Source organism: Dromiciops gliroides, chromosome 4 (assembly GCF_019393635.1).
Source record: "Dromiciops gliroides isolate mDroGli1 chromosome 4, mDroGli1.pri, whole genome shotgun sequence".
NCBI classification, from domain to species: Eukaryota; Metazoa; Chordata; class Mammalia; order Microbiotheria; family Microbiotheriidae; genus Dromiciops; species Dromiciops gliroides.
This window is the reverse complement of record NC_057864.1, coordinates 8,622,037-8,644,454: the sequence shown is the minus strand read 5'-3', so window position 1 is coordinate 8,644,454 and position 22,418 is coordinate 8,622,037. Positions and strand designations below refer to the sequence as shown.

Below are 22,418 nucleotides of genomic sequence, written 5' to 3'. Positions count from 1 at the left end.
TGCTGCGGCTGCCTCGTCATTATATTGTTGGAGAGGTGTTGTACCTAATTAGAGGAGAAGGGAAACTTTTCTATAGTTTTTATCGATTCATTGATTCTCAGTTTTCACAGGTCACTGATTTAGGACTGACAGAGTGTTCAGAGGCCATCACCAGTGCTACTATCTTCAGAGTTAGGGGCTCATGTCATGTCTGCTGGTATTCCCCAGAATGACTGGATTTGCATCCCGGCTCTGACACATGCGCGGGCTTTGTGGAATACTATATTCCCAGCCCAGAAGCAGCAGAGGAGCCAGCAGAGGATGGACGATGCCCTGAACCATCTATAGTCCTCGGGGGTGTCCTCTAGACACAAACCAATCAGACTGAGCACAAACACAGGGCCATTCAGGCTGCCATAGTGCAGCCCTGCAGGAGCCTGGGGACCTGGCATCCTCCAAATGTGGGTTCTTCATGTAGAATGCCGAGACTCCCTGTTCTCTCAGGGTACAATGGATACAGAGCTGGGTTTGGAGTCAGAGCAGCTGGATTCTAATTCTCACTCTGACACTTGCTACCTATGAGACCACTTTCAGCCTCACTTTCCTCAAGTGTGAAAGGAGGAGTCTGGCCCAAATAACCTCCCGAAGTCCCTTCCAGCTGTAAAACTATAATCTCTTGATACATGTGTTAGGTTGCAAACACACGACAATGAAGAGGCAGTGAGAAACAAAGTCTAAGCTTGTGCGTGCAGGTGAATGCTGTTGTCAAGTACAGTTTAAAACAAAGTTACAGGGGCGGCTAGGTGGCACAGTAGATAAAGCACCGGCCCTGGATTCAGGAGGACCTGAGTTCAAATCCGGCCTCAGACACTTAACACTTACTAGCTGTGTGACCCTGGGCAAGTCCCTGGGCAAGTCCCTTAACCCTCACTGCCCCACCCCCCACCAAAAAAAAAAGTTACTCTGGCACACAGTGAGAGGCATAACAAGAGCTGGCAAACCCCCCATCTGTGCAATTTTAAAACGCTGCTTAGACACTTGAGCCGCTCAGGTGACGGGACTCGGGGCCACAGGTGCTCTTGTGCTGCCCCCTCGGCTGCCCTGCAGAGCAGACTGGCCTGGCACCTCCCTTCCCCCCCTGCCAAAAGTCCTCCCCTGCCAAAGACTCCACCCAAGACTGGGAAAGACAAGGAAACCTGGAAGAAGGCAGGGCCCTGACATGACCCCCACCTACCCTGGGGGGCACAGGGCTCCAGAGTAAGAATTGTTGCCAGAGCCCATGATGGTTCTGGGAAAAGGAAGAGCAGGTCTGCGGGGGGGGGGGGGGGGGGGGTGATATGGGAGAGCAGCCAGGAGGCAGTGGGTCCCTTTGGCCTAGCAGGAAGGCCAAGGACAGAGGCTCCTTGGCACATAGTTGGTGTTATTATTTTCCCATGAGACTGTAAGCTCCCTGAAGGCAGGGACCCACTTTTGCCTCCTTTGGTATCCTCAGAGCTTAGCACAGCATCTGATACAAAGTATGGGCCAAAGCCTCGTCATTGTTCTGAGGGCCATCGTCCCTGTCATCATCCTCCCTTCCTCCCCTGTCCAGTAATGCAGAAGGTGGCTCCGATGCCCGTCCTGAGGGTGAAGGAGCTGCATGTTTGCTTTTCACATCTACATTGGGTGAATAACTGTGTTCTGGAGTGTTATTTTAAATAATGTGCCGTAATAAAGAACAAAGAGGCATCAGCGAGGAATTACACACGTATAAATTAAGTTGTAAAAATGGTCAACAGCAATTCAGAAGAGTTGGAACAATTCATCAAGGAAAGCATTTGGTTATAGACCTCTCTTTTAATTAGGTCAATAGGAAACAGGAACCCTCTAGAAGAACTTTCCAAAAGCAAACAGTAATTCCAACACATTCCATTCTAAAAAGCCCTCTGAACAGGTTTGTATGTTTCCTGAATTTTAATTTAAATGGGCAGCTTTGATTTCTTTACTGCTGCCTTCATACAAGAAGGGCCCCACCTCCAAGATGGCTGTGAGCGTGAGGAGTCAGTCAAACTTCTTTTATATTAATTCTCAGCAGGTCATACTGATAGTTTTTAACACAACAATCGGAAACAGTCTGAACCACAGCTGGTACATTCAAGGAAGCCCGTAACGTTCAGCAATGCGTCTTTGGCCCAACATTTTGGGAACAGGAACAAAGGGGGAGCCTGGAGTCCCAGGATATGGGCATGGTCCCAGAAAACCCTTTGAAATGACCCCCCCTCTACTCTGCTCCCTCCATGTTGACAGATGGGAGATGGGAGCCATCCTACACAGGACACACCAATGGCTCAGAGTGAGGATGACATAAAGCTCTCAATCCCCCGATGGAATCTGTCCCAGAGCACACCCGACCCATCTCCTTTCCTTAGCCGGATGAAAAGAAATACACCTGGTGTGGTGGGGGGAGGCGGGGAGGGGAAAGACTGCCCTGACTTTAAATTCAACCTCGTTACTCCCGTCTCCTGAGCCGGAGCCGTCCCGGGCCTAACTCAAACAGGACGCGGCCGTGGGGGCTGGCTGAGTGAGAACACTCCAAATTGGAAGAGAGTAACAACAGGGACACCTACTGGGCGCTCCGTGCGCCAGCACCGTGGGCTCAACGGGGCCTCACAACCACCCGGGGAGGGAGGCGCTGCTTTACCCCCACTTAACAGATGAGGAGATTGAGGCAAACAGGGGAAGCGACTTGTCCAGGCTTCTGCTGCCACCTGGTGTCTGAAGCTGGACTTGACTCCAGTGCCTCCTGATTTGGGCCAGAAAAAGGCTGGGTGAGCTTTACTTGGAAACTTCTGGAGTAGGAAACAAGAGAGCAAGCAGGAGCCTACTGAATGCCGCTCCGATGAGGCACTACTGCTATTCTGGGTCAGATGTCTTCTTTCACAAGGACTAGTGAAATTAGAAGTTCCATTTTGGACTCTGGCTTTTGAAACCTTAGTTAATCCTTGAGAATTGGTTTTGTGTTTCATTTAAAAAGAAGGGAAAAGGCCATGGTTAGCCCCTAGGCCAAAACCTCTGACCAAATCTGCCCCCCAGGGTGCCCTCCCCCCCCCTCCCCTCCCCTCCCCTCTGGCCAGAAACCAGCTCAAAAGGAAGCCTGCTCTCATCTCTCTGGGCCAGTAAGCCCCAGACCGCCCATGAAGGCGGGGCTCTTACCTCAGGCTCACACAGTTGCCTAGCTCGGGCGGGATATGGAGGAGATCGTTGTTCTGAAGGTCCAAAGTGGCCAGCCTGTCCATCTGCTTTAGCTGCACAGGGTCCACAGATCCAACCTGATTGTTACTGAGGAGGATGGTTTCGAGAGTCCGGAGCCGATACAGAACACTGGGGAACGTTTTAAACCTGTGAAGAAACAATTTTAGGAGTCCCGGAGGCCAGAATAAATTCCTAAGATTGACAAATGAAAGGTTAAGACATCCTCTTTAAACTTAAAAACCCTTTCTTTCAAAAGCGCTTTTATTTGTGTTTAATGAAACACACCTTCATTTTTCAGTATTTATTATGTGTTAGGAACAGTGCTAAGATCTGGGCATACAAAGACAAAGCAAAAAGAACGCCGCCCCTGTGGGTGCCTGTGCTACAGGAAGAGGTCTACAGGCTCAGAAGGAGCCACTAGCAGCGGGGGCTGCTGAGGGGGTGGGGGCCGCAGAAGCTGATGAGATCAACAGGGGACAGAGGAGATGACAGAGATTCTTAATCTTTTCTGTGTTGTGGGCCCAGAGGATTACAAAAGAAACCAATCTTAGTGAAACACAGCTGTCAAATCCATAACCGGCCCAAGCCCCCCACCCCCAGGCACAGCCAGTATGAGGTGCCAGTCACCGAAGGGCAGCATGTTGTGGCAGTAGCTGGAAGCGATCTTAGGGCTCATCCAGCCCGATCCACCCATTTGGGAGATGAAGAAACTGAACCCCCAGGGGAAAGCCTTGCACACGGTCACGTGCTTTTGGTCCCTTCCGCAGCTCTGTGCTGCCTCTCTTTACTGATACAGAAAAGGAGAAGTAACAATGTAAAACAGAGTGTATCAAGTCAGTCACAGACACACAAAGGTCTGGCAAGGTCTGGAGAAAGTTCACAAAGGGAGGGGAGGGCAAGGGAGGGCAGGGGAACTCTGTGGCTGTGATCCTTCCATCCCTGCCCCCCCTCCTCTGGCTCCTGGCTGCACTTCAGGGCCCAGATCTGGTCCTTCCTTCCTAGACCCCAGAAAATCCTCCCTCCACTGAAAGGCAGACCTCTCATTGCCTGTATGATTAGCTGGGAATGGATGGATAAGGCACAGAATAGAGACTGGTATCTGTCTAAAGCAGAGGATTCACTAAAGAGAGTGGGAGGAAGGTCAGAAAAGCAAGTTGGGCCTTCAATGCCAGGCTAAATAGCTTGGCATGTGGACAGAACTGGCCAGTCACAAAAGACCTGGACACCCAACTCTGGGAAATTGTCTACGCTCGCAGGACTTGAGGTGACTAAGACGATCACTTGGCTGCCTCGCTGCCATCTGCCCTGGTACAGTTCCCACTGACACTCACAAAACCACAGGTCTCAAAAACACAAAAGACATTGTAAGAGGAGGAGATTGGCAACAAGGAGGGACTGGCTAGTCCATGCCCCAGACGATAATTACTAGGAATTAAAAGTTACAGATAGATGTCAATTATGTAATGAAAGGAGAACTGAGAAAATCTATTTTTAGATCGTATATCAGGACCCAGAAAGAGGGAAAAATAAGAGACAACTAAAAAAGATTCTGGACCCAGGTGACTGGGAACAGGCAGTTCTGCTGCAAGAGGTGGAGCTGGTTTGGGAAAATAAATTACTCACCACAATATTGAAAATATGCAATAGCTCTGGATTGTGGAGAGGTTAAAGAGAAGAAGGACGGGATCAAGATGGGAAGAAGAGAGAGGGAAACATCTCAGGACAAAGGAAGAGAGAGAATGAGAAAGGGAGACAAGCAGGCAGAGTCGGGTCAAGGCCAACACAGGCCAACCCCGTCAGTGCTCTTCCCAGTGACTTACACTGAGGACTGGTGCCCTTGGTGAAGTCTCAGCGGGCAGCTGCCCGGCCCCTAGTCCTCTGCCTGCTCTTCATCCCTTAGCCTTCAGAAAGGGGCAGTGCCAGTAAAGGGCCACCCCGACATCCCAAAGGACCCTAACCCTAACCCGAACAGAAGAAGAAAAGGAAGACAAAGCGTGTGCCTTTTAATGAGTCCAAAGAAATGCAACTGGGCCACTTTACTGCTTTCCAGTGCAACAGAAAAAGCAGCATTATTTTTAACTAGTGTGAAAAGCACTTAAAACCCCGCCAAACAGCAGCTATGAATATGGTATCATAGTATAAGAAGGCAGCATTTATAACACCACTACTACGTGCAAGTACTTTACAGATGTGACCTCATGTCCTCACAACAACCCTGCCAGGGAGGGGCTGTCAGAACCCCCTACTTTACAGCTAAGGAAACTGAGGCAGACAGATTAAGTGACTTGCCCAAAGTCCCACAGCTAGTCCATGTCTGAAGCTGGACTTGAAGTCAGGGTCTCCTAACTCCAGACCAAGTGCTCTGTGCACTGTGGTGCCCCCTGGCTACCTCTATAGAGAGGGAAGAGAACTGGACCCGGAACCAGCAAGACCTGGGTTCAAGTGGTGATCCTGGTATTTTCTGGCTGTGTCTGTTTCTCTGTTCTGCCCTCTGCAAAATGAGCAACAGCATGCCCTACACACCCCACGTGTGGCTGTGAGGAACAGAGAGGTCTAAAGGGGCAACTTGTTGGCTCCCCCAAATCTTTCTGAGCTGCTCATGGGCTGAGGGGGAGCTGACGGGAGTCTGTGGAAGGGGAGGGGAGACGGCACCCTCTTCTACCAGCTGGCCTGGAGCTTATCGGGGCCATCTGCCAGGATACTCACCTATTGAAGGAAAGGTTTATGGTCTGCAGTTTTGTCAAGGCTTCCATCTCTTCAGGCAAAGAGGCCAAGAGGTTATTTCTGTGGGGAGAAATATGGGGGAGGGGAGGGGGAAAGGGAAGGATGAGGGGGAGAAAGAAAGTAGCAGGGGGAGGAAAGAGAGGGGAGGGAGAGGGAGGAAAAGGGGAAAGGGGAAGGGGAGGGGGAGGGAGAGAGATTTACTTAATTTTTAAGCTTAAAGGGTTTCAGCAGAGAAACAAAGGGGAGGGCCCAGGGTGGCACCCGCACACTCGGAGTCCGCCCCTTCCTTCCCAGGCCCCTCTGAGCTTCCCCTTTCAGAGGTAATACGTTCACTCACTTTCCTAGCAGATTTTCCAGGCTCCTCAGTCCACCTGTTCAGGACTTTAGGGAAAGAGGACGGCCTGGTCAGTCAGGGAAGGTGCTGCAGGAACAGAGTGAGGGCTCTGGAAAAACGTCCCAGGGACACAGTGGGAAGTGCTGATGGGAGGGAAGGCGACATGACGGGAAACCTTCCTGGACACACAGTGTCCCATTCACGTAGGAGTAATTCTGAGGAACCTACTGGTGTGGGGCCAGAGTCCAGCCCTATGGCTACTAGTGGAGAGTGGGGGGCAGGAACTGCTTTCTGTTTGGCCACCCCTTGTGATCAAGCCTTTTGTTTTTGAAAACAGGCCCAGATGCCAATCTCTAGCCCCTCAGGAGACATGCCTTACATCTTTTCATCTTGGCTGGGGTCAGTAGTAACAGTGGCCCACTAAGGAAGGAAGGAAGGAAGGATGGAAGGAAGGATGGAAGGAAGGATGGAAGGAAGGATGGAAGGAAGGATGGAAGGAAGGATGGAAGGAAGGATGGAAGGAAGGAAGGAAGGAAGGAAGGATGGAAGGAAGGAAGGAAGGAAGGAAGGATGGAAGGATGGATGGAAGGATGGATGGAAGGATGGATGGATGGATGGATGGATGGATGGATGGATGGATGGATGGATGGATGGATGGATGGATGGATGGATGGATGGATGGATGGATGGATGGATACCCTGCTGTTGCTTCAGAGGCCCCTCCCAGTCTCCTCAAGTCTCTTCAATGTCTTTAAAGTGGCTTGCTAATGTAGCAACAAGCCAGAGCAAGCTGTTCCACCGGCCCGGAGCATGGAGCCACCCCAAAGGGAAGGGAGCCGCTATTTGCTCTGTGCCAAGCCACTGGCTCCTAAACCTCCTGGAACACAAATTGGGCCTGATATTGGGAGCTTCTGCTGTCAGGTGAAGAACCTTTTCACCCTCCTAGGTGTATACGGCCACAGGCAGGTTTTCTCTAAGAGACACACCTGTATCTTGTGCCGAAAGGTTACAAGCTCAGCTCTACCCCTGTCAGCTGCAACAAGGCAGTCACAGTTAGTCAATGTTTAATTAACAAAGCCCCCCAACAGGAGACTTTAAGATCTACTGAAAAGTCCACTAGCCACAATTCAAGGATCAGTTTCAATATTTGGGAAATGTCCAACAAAAGGCAAAGCCTCCCAGGGCGAGCACACCTGATGTCCAGATGGGCCAATTTTTGGAGCACACACAATTCTGCAGAGACACAGGAAAGCTTATTAAAGCTCAAATTGATCTCACAGACGGCGGCCTTCAGTTCCACGATCCTGAAACAGAAGTCCACATACCATCATGCCATCTCACAACTTGAATACTGCTGGAATCTCAGCTAAGTGACTTTTAATAAGTAAAGCATTTCTATACTTCCCCCCAAACATTTAAACGATCCATATTTTAAACTTTATTTTTCAAAAACACAAAATATCATCCTGGCCTGAAAAGTGCTCGGTCATCATGGAAAGAGAATAGGGCTTTTACGGTTATTGAACTGAACAACAACGAAACAAATATAGATACAAACAAGCTATGTGCAGGATAAATGGGCAATACTGAACAGAGGGAAGACACTGGAGTTAAGAGGCATGGAGAAGGCTTCCAGTAAAAGATGGCATTTTAGTTGGGACTTAAAAGAAGTCAAGAAGGTCAGCATCCGGAGGGAGAGTGTTACAATCACGGGGGGGGGGGGGGGGGGGGGGGCAGCCAGAGAAGAGGCCCAGAGCAGAGATGGAGGGTCTTGTTCATGGAAAGCCAGGAGTTGGGGGCACCAGAGAGAGGATGTGTTGGGGAGTGAGGCGTAAGAAGACTGAGAAGGTAGCAGGGACCAAGGCTATGAAGGGCTTTGAATGCTAAACAGCATTTTGGATTTGATCTTGGAGATGACAGGGAGCCTCAGGAGCTTATGGAGCAGGGGGTGACATGAACTGCATTTAAGGAAGACACTTCAATGACTTCATGGAGGATGGAGCCCAGTGGGGCTCTGCAGCAGAAAATGTCTCACTGGGGACAGCGTCTCAGGTTCCCAAGCCCGGAGTCATCCTGGTCTCTTCACCACCTCTCCCTTTCCATATCCAATACGGTGCCAAAGCCCATCGATGTCACCCCTCTCCTCTCCTCCAACACTGTCACCAGCCCGGCAGTGCTGGCTGGAGCCTATGACCCCACAGGCAGCATAAACTACTGTGAAGGGAGGTAAAGAGCAAAAGAAGCTGAACCATCCCATGGGGAAACCTGCCCACGATCTGGGCTGTCCCTGGCACCATGCCTTTTTTGTTCTCCGAGGGTGGGGTGGGGAGGGATCCACTCTTCAGTCCTCATGCTGTCAAGGACCAGTCTCATGAGTAAATGCCCCCAATTAACCCAATAAACCCCCACAAATCTTTACTCAGGTGCCCCAGCTGGCAAGGGCCCCTTTTTCTTTGGTGCCTCAGCCTTCTCTCCGACTGGCCTATGATGGGCATATCAGCACAGTAGAGATCTCGCTCCCTTTTCTTTGGTGTCGTTGGCAGGAGAACCTGGCCCCCTATACAAATCTTGCACACAGATCCTGGGGGGGTGAGGGTGGCGGTGGGGTCCTGCCCATCGCCAGGCCATCCTCCATTCTGCTGCCAAAAAGGATTTTCCTCAAGCACGGGTGCTGTCCTGTCCTTCCCCTGCTCAGCCATCTCCAGGGGCTCCCTATCGCTCCGGGAGCCAATACAGCACGCTCTGGCATTCAGAGCCCACCACAAGCCTGCGCCCCCTGGCCTTTGTAGTATTGTCACACCATACTGTCAGTGACAACAGTATCCTGGCCACTCGATGAACAAGACACTCCATCTCTATGCTCTCGGCCTCTGCTCCAACAGCACTGAGCTCCCCAGCTTCTCTAAGTCCCAACTACAACCCCGCCTTCTATAGAAAACCTTTCCAATTCTGTAAACAGCTTGCTTTGCACAGATGTGTTTGCATTTTTCTTCTCCGCTGGATTGTAAGCTCCCTGAGAGTAGGGACCCGCTCTTGCCTCCTTGTGTATCCCCAGAGCTTAGCTCGGTGCCTGGACACACAGCATGCACTTAATAACTGTTTACTGACCAACCGACTGATTGATAGTCAGGTCAATGTCCAGAACCCAGCAGGGAATCAGCCCAAATGTCCTCTGAAAATAGAAAAGGAGGCAAATGAAGATCCTCTTCAATTCTTCTCAGGGTCAGACCTCTACACTGAAGGAGTTTGGCGGGCCTTTGGAATCAGACATCCTACCGTGGGAAATCTGGAAATGACGATGAATTTTCTAGGGCTAAAAACAGTGACAAGGATCTATCTATTCCATACTGTTGGTGGCTCTCTCAGGGTGGCAGTTATCTGAAATTTTATAGAACCAATAGGAACATTACTACTGTCCCTGCTTAGCAGGGACTGGCCAGTGGCTAACTCCTTGGACCTTTCCTCTAACATTGTATCATGCTGAAAAAAGGAGGGAAAACATTTGGTTAATAATTTTAATATCATCAAGTCTCTTGAAAAGTTCCTGTGACATTTCTCTGGTTGATACTTAATACCAGCAAGTCAAATTCCACTTATAAAAGAGGAAAGCAGGCATTAAAAAGTCAGTCACTCAACAAGCTACTCTGGGCCAGGTTTGGGCTAAGCTCTGTGAGGACGTGAGTTCAGTGCAGCAGATGAGGAGAAAGGATCCTTCTGGCCACCAAGTCCAGAAAGTGTTCCCACGGCTCTGGCCTTCAGGAGCCCTGTCCCTACCTTTTGGGTATTTCGTTGAGATGATTCTTACTGAAGTTTATGGAAGTGATCGCGTTGCTTCCTACAGCATCAAATACTTCCTCAGGAATCAGAGCTGTCTGTTTCTCACTAGAAAAGCAAAAGCAAGATCTCTTTAGTAAAGGAGCCTTTGTCAGCTCCAAGCCTCTTTGCCACCACTGCTCCATCAGGGCCTAGTCCCTGCAGGGAGCTAAAGTCCTGAAGCTTACCAAGGAGAGGGGGGATGGCAAACACCCACAGACAACGAATACAGGCCCAGTGAAGGGGAGCAGACAAACAAATGCTACGCAAGGTGACTCGACTTCCCAGAGGGGGAGAAGTCCAACAGTGGGTAAAAGGATGGGACAAGAAGAGGGACCCTTGGCTCACGTTTCCCCTTCCCCCCACCAGGCCGACAATGAAGCTCCTCTTCATCCTGATGCAGAACCCCCAACCCCGCCTCCCTCCAAAGCACAGCCCCCTCCCTGCCCCTCCCCTGAGAGGGGTCCCTCCCTCTCACAATTCCTGTTACTCTGTATATGGTCCTTTTGCTTGCCTCCCTCCCCTTCACCCTGCCCCCAACATCAAGACTGTTCATGGATGTCTCTATGCCCAAGGCCTGGCACAGGGTCTTTAACAAAGAAGGGGCTTCTCCCAAGTTTGTTGTAGTAAGAATCACACATTTATCCAGGGTCTACTGTGTACAAAGAATGCTGTTCTAGAAGAGATCAACAGCACCTGCCCTAGCCGGGAGAATGGGACATATACACAAGAATTCAGGAAAAGGGCAAAAAAGGTAAAAACAATGTGTGAAGTCCCAGGGAGCAGGTCCTAACGGGGGAGGGTAGAGAAGGGAAGCACTATGGAAAGAGAAACCACAGGGAACTGGGCTCTCGAAGGTTTTACCAGGTCCTCCCAAGCTGGAGGGGTTAAGGCTCACTGGCAGACTTTGTCTGCTGTCCAGGCTAAGTCTGGAGACACTCGTCACCAGCTTGGCTGCGGGCGGACTTCCTGGCCACAACAACTCCCAAAATCCAATGGAGGGAGCTCAAGGCGGCTGTGACCTGTGGGTCAGAGACAAAGCACAAATGCACATCCTGGTTCAGCCCTCCTTCCAGACATCTCTGTCACAATCAAAGCACTTTGGATACTTGAGAGAACTGTGCAGACACTCTGAGGGAGCCTTTCACTGCTTGAGCTCCCCATGCTGGTTTTTGAGAGTTATTGTGGACAAGATGGAAGGCATATTGCTGAAAAAGCTGTGCATTAGAGGAAGTTCTTGAGAAATACGGAGGGGGAGGACACCACTAGGTATTGCAGTGGATAAAGCACCAGCCCTGGATTCAGGAGGACCTGAGTTCAAATCCAGCCTCTGACACTTGACACTTACTAGCTTGTGACCCTGGGCAAGTCACTTAACCCTCAATGCCCCACAAAAAAAAAAAAAAGAAAGAAAGAAATTAAAACTTCTCTTTGATTCCTGACTCTCCTGTCTCCAGTCTGCTCTGTTTGGCTCTGGCCACCTGCAGGTTAAGAGGCCGGGTCAGTGCAGCTGACAGCACAGAATCAGAAAGAAAGGAAATGGCTCTTCTCCAGAGGCCTTGCCAATGAGCCAGGGTAGCACCAGATAATAGAGAGCTAGAAGACACCTCTCAGGGCATCTCGTGGTGCCCCCTTATTTTAAAGATGACAAGACCGAGGCCCAGGGAGGTTAGGTGGATTGTCAAGGTTATACGGCTACAAAGTGTCAGGGGGAATTTGAACCCAAGTCCTCTGGTTCTAAAGACTGATTTCTCCACTGAACCGCTCTGTATGGATCGCTCTTTTCCAATAGCCACATCCAAAGTACTGGCTATAGTTGTTTGGAGGAAAATGGTCACAGTGGCAAAGGAACTCGAGATCCTGTCATACGAGAAATGGCTGAAGAACGTTTGGCCCCAAAGGAACCAAACTTCAAGAAAGGCCATGAGGCCCGCGTGTCAAATTCCTGAGTGATGAGAACCATCCATAAGGGAAGCTGGCTGCCGGGATGGCCGGGTCCCCTCACTGAAGACCTTCAGGTAGAAGCTGGACAAACACCCGTCTGCTATTCCTGGGCAAGTCTCAGTCAGACCTGCTCCAACCAGGATGCTGGGATCTATCAAGAAGCAATTTCTAAATCAAGAGAGACCCTCAGTGTCTTTGTAATTACACGTCAGGTCAGTGGCTTCACGGTGACATCCACAAAAGAAAGCCCCTTAATATCACATACATATTTCTTCAAGTCATACTCTAGGGTGGGTTATTCCTGCAAAGAGTTCTTGTAAATAGTCAATTTTGTTCAAAAATACAGATTCACAAGATCTGACATTTAGATGTGGAAGAAATGTCCAAACTCATGGCTTCTACATTTACAAAGGAGATTGCACACTTGTTAGAGGGGGATTTGAACCCAGCTCATCGGGCTCAGAATCTAGGGCGTTTGTCACTGAGCCACACTGGATCTTAACAGATTTTTTTCTCTATCATCCAAAAAATTAAGAGAAAATAAATTTGGGAATGGTTCACAGAACACATCTCTTCTCTGACCTGAGTGTTCTGAAACAATCTTTGCCGCAATGATCTCTTCGAATCTATCCTAGGAGGCCGATAAATTCTGTCCTTCCCTCCATGTATCTATCTTGGAAGATTCCTTTCAATCTTTAAAAGCAACCCTAACAAAGACGTCGCTGCTACACACCTGTAGTCTAAGAGCTTCAGAGTCATCATGGCATGCGTGTTGACTCGGGACTGACTCGGCAGAGTCATGGCTGTCTCAGTGGGCGTGTCATTTTGGTTTGCTGTGTCAGCTGGGAAGGAAGGTTAGAGAGGTGAAAAAACAAAAGGGCTTGAAAACATGACTACTCAGATTTAAAACTAGGGCACCTTGTAGCTCCACCCAGGGAATACCCTTTTATTTATATGCTTTATCGGTAATGCCTTAGAAACATCTGAGAACAGAACCCTATGTGCTGTTGCCAACAGCAGGTGATTGAGCAGCCGTGAGTAGCGCAGCTCCAAAATCTTACCAGAGATCTACAAGAAAACTCTATGAGGAATAATCCATTTCCTAGGAGAAATAATGGTCACCATCCCTCCCTCCTAAAATATTTGGGTACATTTTAAAGAAACTGCTGGTCAAATATACGACATTATTCCCCAAAGATGCCTGTCAAACAAGTGTTAATCGACTACAATGAATTTGCTTTACTGCCACCACCATTTAATGTCTGACAGATCTTTGCATAACTGCATCCTGAGAGTTTTGTACATGACATGTGGGGGTTATAGTTATAATGGTTCCCCCTCCCCCCAGTCACACACACACTCAAGCACAGTATGAGAGCCCTGCCACTGACCCCTAAAGAGGCTACTAAACATTGGCACCCTCTGGTACAAGGAATCACACAAGGTAAAGAGCATGGAGAAGTGGCACGTTTTTCCTCAAAGGCTATGAACCTATGTAAATCAAGACATACTTGGCCTTCTGGCTTCTATAAAAAACAGAAAGAAGTGTTTCCAACAGTCACTCCTAAGAGTAGAAGGTAATGAAAGCTCTCAACTCTCATGAGAATACAAGTCCTACATGAAGGCCTCTGGCTGGCGACATGAAGGTAAACCAAGGTCCTTGCAGACCAAGCCCACTTCACAACACATTGGCTTGGCCCCTGGGTGAGGAATCTCTTTAACTATGGCAAATACAAAGCACTGATCAGTCTGCTTATATAGTCAAGGTGGCACAGGTTGCTGATAACTTAGGCTATCTATAAAAATGAGCTTAGCTGTTGGCACTGACTGTCCTTGGATATCTTCTTTGTCCCGTGACCAACAAAGAGACATACTGGGGGAGGGAGCCATCTGAATCTCAAAATTATCACTATGGGAGCCAAAAGTTGGAGCTCAATTGCAGGGTAGCTGCAAGGCTCTCCTTGGAGAGAGAAGTAAGAGAGTTGGCAGAGCTGATTATATGCTGTGTACAAAGGCAACTGAAAGCATTCCTTGGGACAGTAAGCTGGGATGGCAGCGTTGGAAACAAGTCCTTCCAAAAGTGCCATCCCAAGGATCTGTGGTAGAGAAGAAAGAGTTTGGAATGTCTTTTAGGAGGCTAAGAAACTTCCAAAAATTAACTGAACATATGCTGGGATATGAGGTGACTTCAGGGCAAACGTGGTCATGAGAGAAGGCAATAAAAAGGATGGTGGAAGGCGTGATTCAGTCACAAGGAAGGAGGGAGGCCAAAGGCCTGGAATACCCAGAAACTGTCCATCTACAGATCACACATGCTTCCTTTGAGAAGACTGGAAATCCCACCCTCAGATGTTCTTAACTAAACCTGTTACTAAAGGAGAACTTCTTCTCTCAATGCAGCTCAACCCCTTCTCCCCAAGTGACAGGCTATTTGCTATGCCACAGTTGGGTATAATAGGAAGGAGAGGCATGACCATTACCATTAGCAGCTGTTTGGTCAGACCAAAATCAGTGCCAAATTAGTAGAATAAGATTGAAGCAAATGTACCTTGATATATTTTCAAAAGCTCCTGGCTTAGGGGTGGCTAGTTGGTGCAGTGGATAAAGCACTGATCCTGGATTCAGGAGGACCTGAGTTCAAATCTGGCCTCAGACACTTGACATTTACTAGCTGTGTGACCCAGGGCAAGTCACTTAAGCCCCATTGCCCCACAAACAAAACAAAACAAAAAGCTCCTGGCTGATATCAAAAAATGGAAAATAAATAAAAGAACAGATATTAATAGACTATCACTATTTCCTAATCGAATTTAACTCCTATAAATCAGCTGTCACAATAAGGAAACCAAAAGAGCCTACAACTACCAGCAAATACTTCTCTTTGCCAGAGAGATATGCTGGCCCAGAGCCACACTGGTTTTGAATAGAAATGTGTTGACAGAACTCTTGGAAGAAGTTGTGGGAGATCATTAACAGTTACATCCCCTGATCAATCAGTCAACAAACATTTACTAAGAGCCTACTATGTGTTAGGTATTGGGCTAAGCATAGAAGATACAAGCAAAGACAAAACCAAACTCTCAAGGTGCTCCCAGACAACATTCAAACAACCACACACATGGCAGGAAGGCTGAGAGAAAGAGATGAGTGAGAGTATTTCAGGCATGGAGGCCATCTGGTGAGAATGTCCATGTCTCATGCAAGGAATAGCACGCAGGTCAGTGACACTGTGTGTGACACTGTGTGTGTGAGGTGCTGGGGTGGGGGGATGGGGCAGGGTAAGAAGGTCTAAGAAGACTGGAGAGGTAGGAGGGGTGAACAGGTTACGAAGGGCTTAAAATGACAGGTAATTTGGGGGCAGCGAGGTGGCACAGTAAATAAAGCACTGGCCCTGGATTCAGAAGGACCTGAGTTCAAATTCGGCCTCAGATACTTGACACTTACTAGCTGTGTGACTCTGGGCAAGTCACTTAACCCTCATTGCTCTGCAAAAAAAAAAAAAAAAAAAAGGTAATTTTATATTTGATACTGGAGTTAAGAGGTAGTCCCTCAAGTCTAGAGAAATGGGGGGTGACATGGTTAGATATGTGCTTTTAGGAAGATCAATGTGGCAGGTGAGTGGAGGATGGAATGGAGTGGAGAGAGACCAATAAGAAGGCTGCTCCACTAGCCCACATGGGAGGTCACGAGGGCCTAGCTCAGAGGAAAGATGAGAACATCTATGAGAGATATGACAAGAGCAGGATAGACTGGACTTGTCAACGGACTGGATACGGTGGATGAGAGCGGGAGGACTTGAAGACAATGCAGACTGCCACAAGAGGGGAGGATTTGAAGAGAATGATGAGCTTAGCTTTGGACAAAGTGAATTTAAGATGTCTCCAGGACATCTAGATCAAGATGCTGAACAGGCATTTGGAGACTCGAGACTGGAGAGAGCTTAGGGGGCTGGATAAGATCTGGGAGGCATGAACACAGTGAGCATAACTGAATTATCCTCTCCATCACCTTTGGGTCTCAAATCACTGGTGGGCTAGACCAAATATACCCAGAGATCTGTGCTGGAGGGACAGCTTTCAGGGGGCTGAGGTATTAAATCTTCAAATGTGAGTCTTGAGAGGCTATCAAATGCACCGACACCCCAAAAGGGGCAATCAAGAAAACATCTCCCATCTCCACAACATTTTTGTGAGGATACTTTATACAAGCACTGGGAGAATTTCTGATGAAGGCAGCAGAAGAGAACAGGAAGGTTTTCTCAAATGACCCTCTAAAGTAGGGTTTCTTAAACTTTTTCTACTCACGATCCGTTTTTGTCCAAGACATTTTTACATGACCCCAGTTATATAGTTATATAAAACAAGCATACAAATCAAACATTATTACTGCCAAATTTTTCAAGACCCCCCCCCCCGCTTCAGTTATGTGACCCCATATGGTATCTTGTACCACAGTTCAAGAAGCTTTGCCCTAAAGCACACCACGTTTCTATAGGCACACAAGGAACTGAAAGGTGATGTAAAGTGGTGGGTTATCTTTGGAAAACTGATTTCATTCAAACCTCTGCACGCGCTTCTCTGAAGCATCATTTTGACCCCTTGAAGCAATTCTCTCCTTCCAGGGCTCCTCTATGGCGAGGTCATGGAACACCCCAGGGAAAGCAGAGAGGGAAGGGGGTAGGCTGGGACACACTATCAATAGCAAACTATGCAGGGATATCATCAAAGGGATGAACAACTGGAAAAGGAGGTGACTCAGTCATGAAGAGCCCATGAGAGCTCAAGAAATCCAGAGGAAAGACTCCAGCCAAGAGCCACAGACACAAGACAAGCTGTCCTCTGTTAAGTCTCTGCAGCGCATTTGGTATCTGCTCAGTAACTGACCACTACATCCCCATGCCCAATTTTCTTGAGCTGTTGTTTTGAACTAATCCCGTTCTTGCCTCAGCTTGGCTCCCACCCCATCGTTTCCCTTCATCCGAATGCCACTGACTTCTCTCACCCCTTTGTAAGAAATGCTGTTTTTACCCAAGTCCCTCCTAAGAGCATCCCTGCTTGAGGATCAGCCAGCTCAGAATGGGACCCCCACTCATGAGCTCTGCACGTAAAGAACCTTCTTCGAGACCTTGAGGACATCTAGGGGACCAGGCTTCTGCTTTTGCTTCCAACCCGCCCACCAGTGAATGGGCTTAACCACCACCTCTTTGCTCCTTCCAACATCTCTTTCTCTTTCCTTGTTGAAGGTTCTGAGTGACCAGATGCGTAGGACTATTCATTTTGGAAGAAAACAGTGGGCCACAGGCAGGGTCAGGTGGGCTCTCTCCTGCCCCAGACCTGTCTCCCCTCACCTGCTTCCATTTTGATGACAGAACACTAAATCCCTGGGCTTATGTGCCCCATTTCACAGTCATGACCCCTCTACCAAGGCCCAACCAACTCCTGCTCCGAGATGTTCTGAAGCCTCTGAAATCACACGATACATATTCATACATTCTGCAAGAAATAAGGGATACAAAAATAAATAACTAAGGGATACAAAGAGCTTGGGATTTGGAGATCAGCGTCTCAAAGAGCGATCCTCCCACTCAGGGCAATCAAAGGTTCTATCACACAGTTTGGACGGGATAGGGAAGGGTTTATTTGCTCAACAAGATGGACAGAAAGCAGCGACAGCAGAAGGGAGGTAGAGACAGACAGGCAGACAGACAGGAAAGCTTAGTTTAGCAGAGAGAGAAGCATGTAAGGGGGGCAGGTGTTAAGCAAAACTGTGGAAAAGCAACAAATGGTTTAAATTCCCTTCCATACACAGTTCTATCCCTGTGTCTGGTGTACTAAGAGGCACTGCAAAAAACACATCCTTTTGCCATCTCTCTAAACCATTTATCTTGACTGGTTTTCTCTTTACATACAGCCTAGATTTAAGTATCAAACTTAGGTACATATCAGTGGGGTTGAGAAAAGTACAAATATGGGATATGAGTGGCATTTGAATACACATAATTTAATTGACTAGGGTTATCTTTATATCTGGCTTAGAAACCAAAGGTCACTGGGGGCCTAGGGCTTTTATGAATTTTCTTAATAACCTGTTAATTGGGGGCAGCTAGGTGGTGCAGTGAATAAAGCACTGGCCCTGGATTCAGGAGGACCTGAGTTCAAATCCAGTCTCAGACACTTGACACTTACTAGCTGTGCGACCCTGGGCAAGTCACTTAACCCCAACTGCCTCACCAAAAAAAAAAAAAAAAAAAAAAGAATTTAGGGCGACCCAGCTCATGAAGAGAGGCGTGGATGGAGATGGAGTCCCCTGTCCAGACTGTTTATCAAGGCATGTTCTCAGCAGGAGAGCCGGAGACTCCCTTGTCCACTTCCTCATTAAATGTCCATCAATCACAACTGAGTTTCAATTCTCAAGGGCATTCTCTTTTACAAAGGTATTTAAAGCATTCAGCATCTCCATTGGGGGCGCTTTGAGTTTTCCGAGAGAAACCACTGACCATCAATTTATTATTAGCTAGCCTCATTAAGAATTGGTTATTAATTACTAAGAACTTCTGTCTCTTGGGTTTCTTAGTCATCATAGCAGGAGCCTTAACTCTGATAAGGCAAGCTTCCTTCACGTATTACTGTTGGTGAGCTGAATTTTTCCTAATGGAATGAGTTGCTTTTAATTGTTATGTAATCTGATTTCAACAGGAAAGTTACAGGTACATTAAATTAAGAAGCCAAAAATCACCTAGCAAGTCACAGTTGGGCATAATCATTCAAAAGGATCACTTTAGCCAAGTGTCTTGCTTCTGTCAGCCTAAAGATGAGGATCAAAAGTCAATATAACAAGCTTAAATTATATAAATCGATCATGAAATTTAAATTATATCATTGAAACTAAATATGCTTCAAAATGTTAGGCAAAAAAAATTAGTAATATCTTATCATCTCTAATCTTTCTTTTGTTTACTAATGTTTATTTCTATAATATAAATATATCTCTATAAAACAAATATGTCCAAATACAAATATAATACAAATAATATAATGAACTAAAGAAGATTTTTCTGAATACAAAATATGTTTGTAGAATGAGAAGACTAGTGTGGATAAAGCTGACAAACAGCAGAAGCACAAAATCAAATATTTTTAGAATTAGAATGAGCCAGAAGTCATAGGATCATAAGTTCAACCTTCATTATATGGGTAGTAAAAATTTACCTGTTAACAGGAAAAAAAGTAAAATCAGTGAAATAAATTAAAATTTGAAATGCTCTACCTAACTAGGAAAAATATGTTCATCTTCACAGATTTTTAGAAATAATTGGGAGGGCAGCTAGGTGGAGCAGTGGATAGAGCACCGGCCCTGGAGTCAGAAGGACCTGAGTTCAAATTCGGCCTCAGACACTTAACACTAGCCATGTGACCCTGGGCAAATCACTTAACCCCAACTGCCCCGCAAAAAAAGAGTGAGCCGTGGACAATATCTGTTGCTTTTCCCTTAGAAATGCTAAGAGTCACAGACTCTCTAGCCTATACTCCCCACCCCCCCACCCCCCCCCCCCACCCCCCCCACCCCCCCCCACCCCCCCCCACCCCCCCCCACCCCGAAGTATGAACCCTCCCAATGATCTCTAATGTCTCTTCCACATCTACATCCAAAGAACCGATGACCCTTCAGTATCCCCGACAAATGACCAGCGGCAGACCTGGGACACTCCCCATCCCACTCTTGCTTAGGTTTCATCAGGGAGAAGTATAAAATGTAACTCCCTGTAACTTCAGCTCGTTTGTTCTAGCTCTGCCTTCTAAAGTCACATAAAACAAAACTAATCCCTTTTCTACATTACTCTTCAAACTTTTGAAAATGGCAAAAGGTGCCTCTCCTAACTCTTTTCTTCTGCGCAACACATCCAATAACTTCACATGGCATGACGTTCCAAGTCCTTTAACTACCCTGGCTGCCTTTTTCTTAAAGCATTCCAGTTTGTCAACGTTTTCTCCAAAATGGACTTGAAAAACTGGACAGTGTTTTCCAGAAGTGTCTGGTCTCGGCAAAGTGAAGGGGAAATACTCCCCAACTTCTTGTGAACATTATTATACCTGTGTTTGTGAGTACTCATTTTTGATCGCCTCATGACACCATTTACTCATGGTGAGCTTGCAGGCTACCAAGTCCTTGGGATTTCTCCATATCCAATTGCTGTCTCACTACATTCCCCAAATCTTATGCCTGGGAACAACCGGTCTGTTGAACCCTGGTTCAAGACTTAACATTTGTCTCTATTAAAATCTGCCTTAGTAATTAATTTCTACTTGTCATTCCAGACTGCTGAGATGTTACTAGGTCATGACTCAGTAATCCAATGTTTAGTTATTTCTAGCAGGTGACCATGTCAGCAATATTTTCACTGAGGTGGCTGACAAAAATATTGACCAGAAGAGGCCCACAGATAGCTGGGAAGTGAGAAAAAGCAAGACAGCCTCTATGGCTAAATTACAGAGTGCACAAAGGGGAGTGAAGGTATAATAAAGTGACAATGTGGGTTGGGAACCATGTTTTATGATGGGCTTTACAAGTTAAACAGGAGTTTATATTGGATTGTAGAGGCTAAGAAGGGAACAATGTGGCTTAGTGAGCCATCAGGCCTGTGGCAGCTTTGGAGAAAAGAGATTGGGGTCAGTTAAATCTGAAGGAGAGAGACCAATAAAGAGGCTATGTAGTTACAGCCTGAAGAGCAATGAGGGCTTGAAAGAGTCCACACAGGTAAGCCTACAAACTGAAGTGATGCTGGGAAGATAGAAATGACAAAGCTTGACAAGTGACCGGCTATGTGGGGGCAGAGCTGGAAATGACAATGAGATTATGAGCCCTGGTGACAGGAAGGACGGTGCTCCCCCGCAACAGAAATATGGAAATTCAGAAGGGGACGATGAGTTGTTGTGGACACGTTGAGACTGAAATGGAACATCAAAACAGCCGACTGGAAATTTGTGATAAAGGCCATGAGCCTCCAAGTAGCTGCAGATGCAGACGTGGGAGTTGTCTGCACAGAGATAAACATTCCATTCAAGGGAGTTGATGCAACCACAAAAAGAGAATGGAGACAAGAGAGGGGCTAGGACAGAGATTTGGGGTTCGATACGGATGATGCCCCAACGAAGAGCAGACTGACAGCTAGGGAGAGAACCAAGAAAAAAAAGATAATCCCCAAAACCCAGAGAGGAGGAAGCATCCAGAAAGAGAATAGACCAAGAGGGCCAAAAGCCGCAGGGAGGCCAAGAAGGACGCGGGCTGAGAGGTGCCCCTGGGCCGGGCATTGAGGAGAAAACTGGCAGAGGAGTTAGGTGGTAAGACTGGCAGGCAGGCTGCTGGGGTGGAAAATGAGAGGAGGACTGGGGCAGAAAGGTCAACATGTTTCAGAGCTTGGCTGTGAAAGCGGCAAGAATCACACCCCTGATTTCCCAGAGGTGGCAGAACGAGTCACTCCCATTTGAGAGACAGGAAATCAGGAGCTGGAGAAGTAAAGATCTTGGTCAGCGGCATCGTCAAGGCCAGGCCTCCTCCTGACCCATTCCCATTCAAGCGCACATGCCGCTGTCCCCCGGGCTAGGGCCCGACATAAAATCACTGGCATGTTGTCACTTGTGTTATTTAAACAAAGCAAAGGATGCTTGTATAGGAAGCACTGGGAATGAACTTCCGATGTAAATCTTTGTAGGAGAAAACGGAAAATAACCAGTCATTTTCAGAACTAAATTTCACCCCATAATTGTAACAACAACAAAGAAACTGTAATGAAAAATACTGAATATGATCCAAAGGTCTTTCTTTCTGGAAAATGAGTCGGGGAAAAATGTACCAAGGAGGACGGAGAAATGTGCCTCTTTCTTATAAAAATACTACAGACTCTTGTGACAAGAAAAAGATGCCAGTCTGAAAGAACAGCAAATTGAAAAAAGGCCCATTTAAAAATGTGAGCCACCTAAAAGGGAGGTTACTGACTCATGACACCATAAGTAACAACAGTGGCATGCAGAACTCAACACAATGTCATGTACTCTTTATTTTTTAAAAGGTTTCCTCCAGACATTCTGAATGGCTTCAAAGCAAAAAGTTGAGGAACAGTCTCCGCTAAAAGCAACATATTGATTGCTTATTATATTATAAATAGCCTGGCAGATGAATCTAACTTCAAAAGGGCAAAAATAAAGGAAGTTTGCACATTCCTGGGAGGAACAGAACAATTCAGCCTTGAATTACTTCACAGTTTCTACAACGTCACATTTTCTTTCCTCCACCTGCACAGAAAGGATAACTAGAGATGGGTATTGATAAATATGCTGTTCAAATCTAAAATTATTCTCGACGCAGTTAAACAGCTTACAGTTTGAGTATAATATCC

At 47.2% G+C, this 22,418-nt stretch overlaps 1 protein-coding gene across 2 annotated transcripts in view; it reads right to left on the bottom strand.

The window, feature by feature from the left end:
* The window catches only part of LRRC40 (leucine rich repeat containing 40), a 65,019-nt gene that overhangs the window by 8,923 nt on the left and 33,678 nt on the right, over positions 1–22,418 (bottom strand). Inside the window, exons 10-14 of one of the 2 annotated variants that reach the window (XM_044001626.1) lie at positions 12,759–12,867; positions 10,043–10,150; positions 7,462–7,572; positions 5,917–5,994; positions 3,172–3,357 (exon numbers count right to left, since the gene is read on the bottom strand). In XM_044001626.1, coding sequence (XP_043857561.1) covers positions 3,172–3,357; positions 5,917–5,994; positions 7,462–7,572; positions 10,043–10,150; positions 12,759–12,867 — 592 coding nt within the window. The remainder of the gene's footprint in view (positions 1–3,171; positions 3,358–5,916; positions 5,995–7,461; positions 7,573–10,042; positions 10,151–12,758; positions 12,868–22,418) is intronic. The other variant, XM_044001628.1, reaches the window with a different exon arrangement.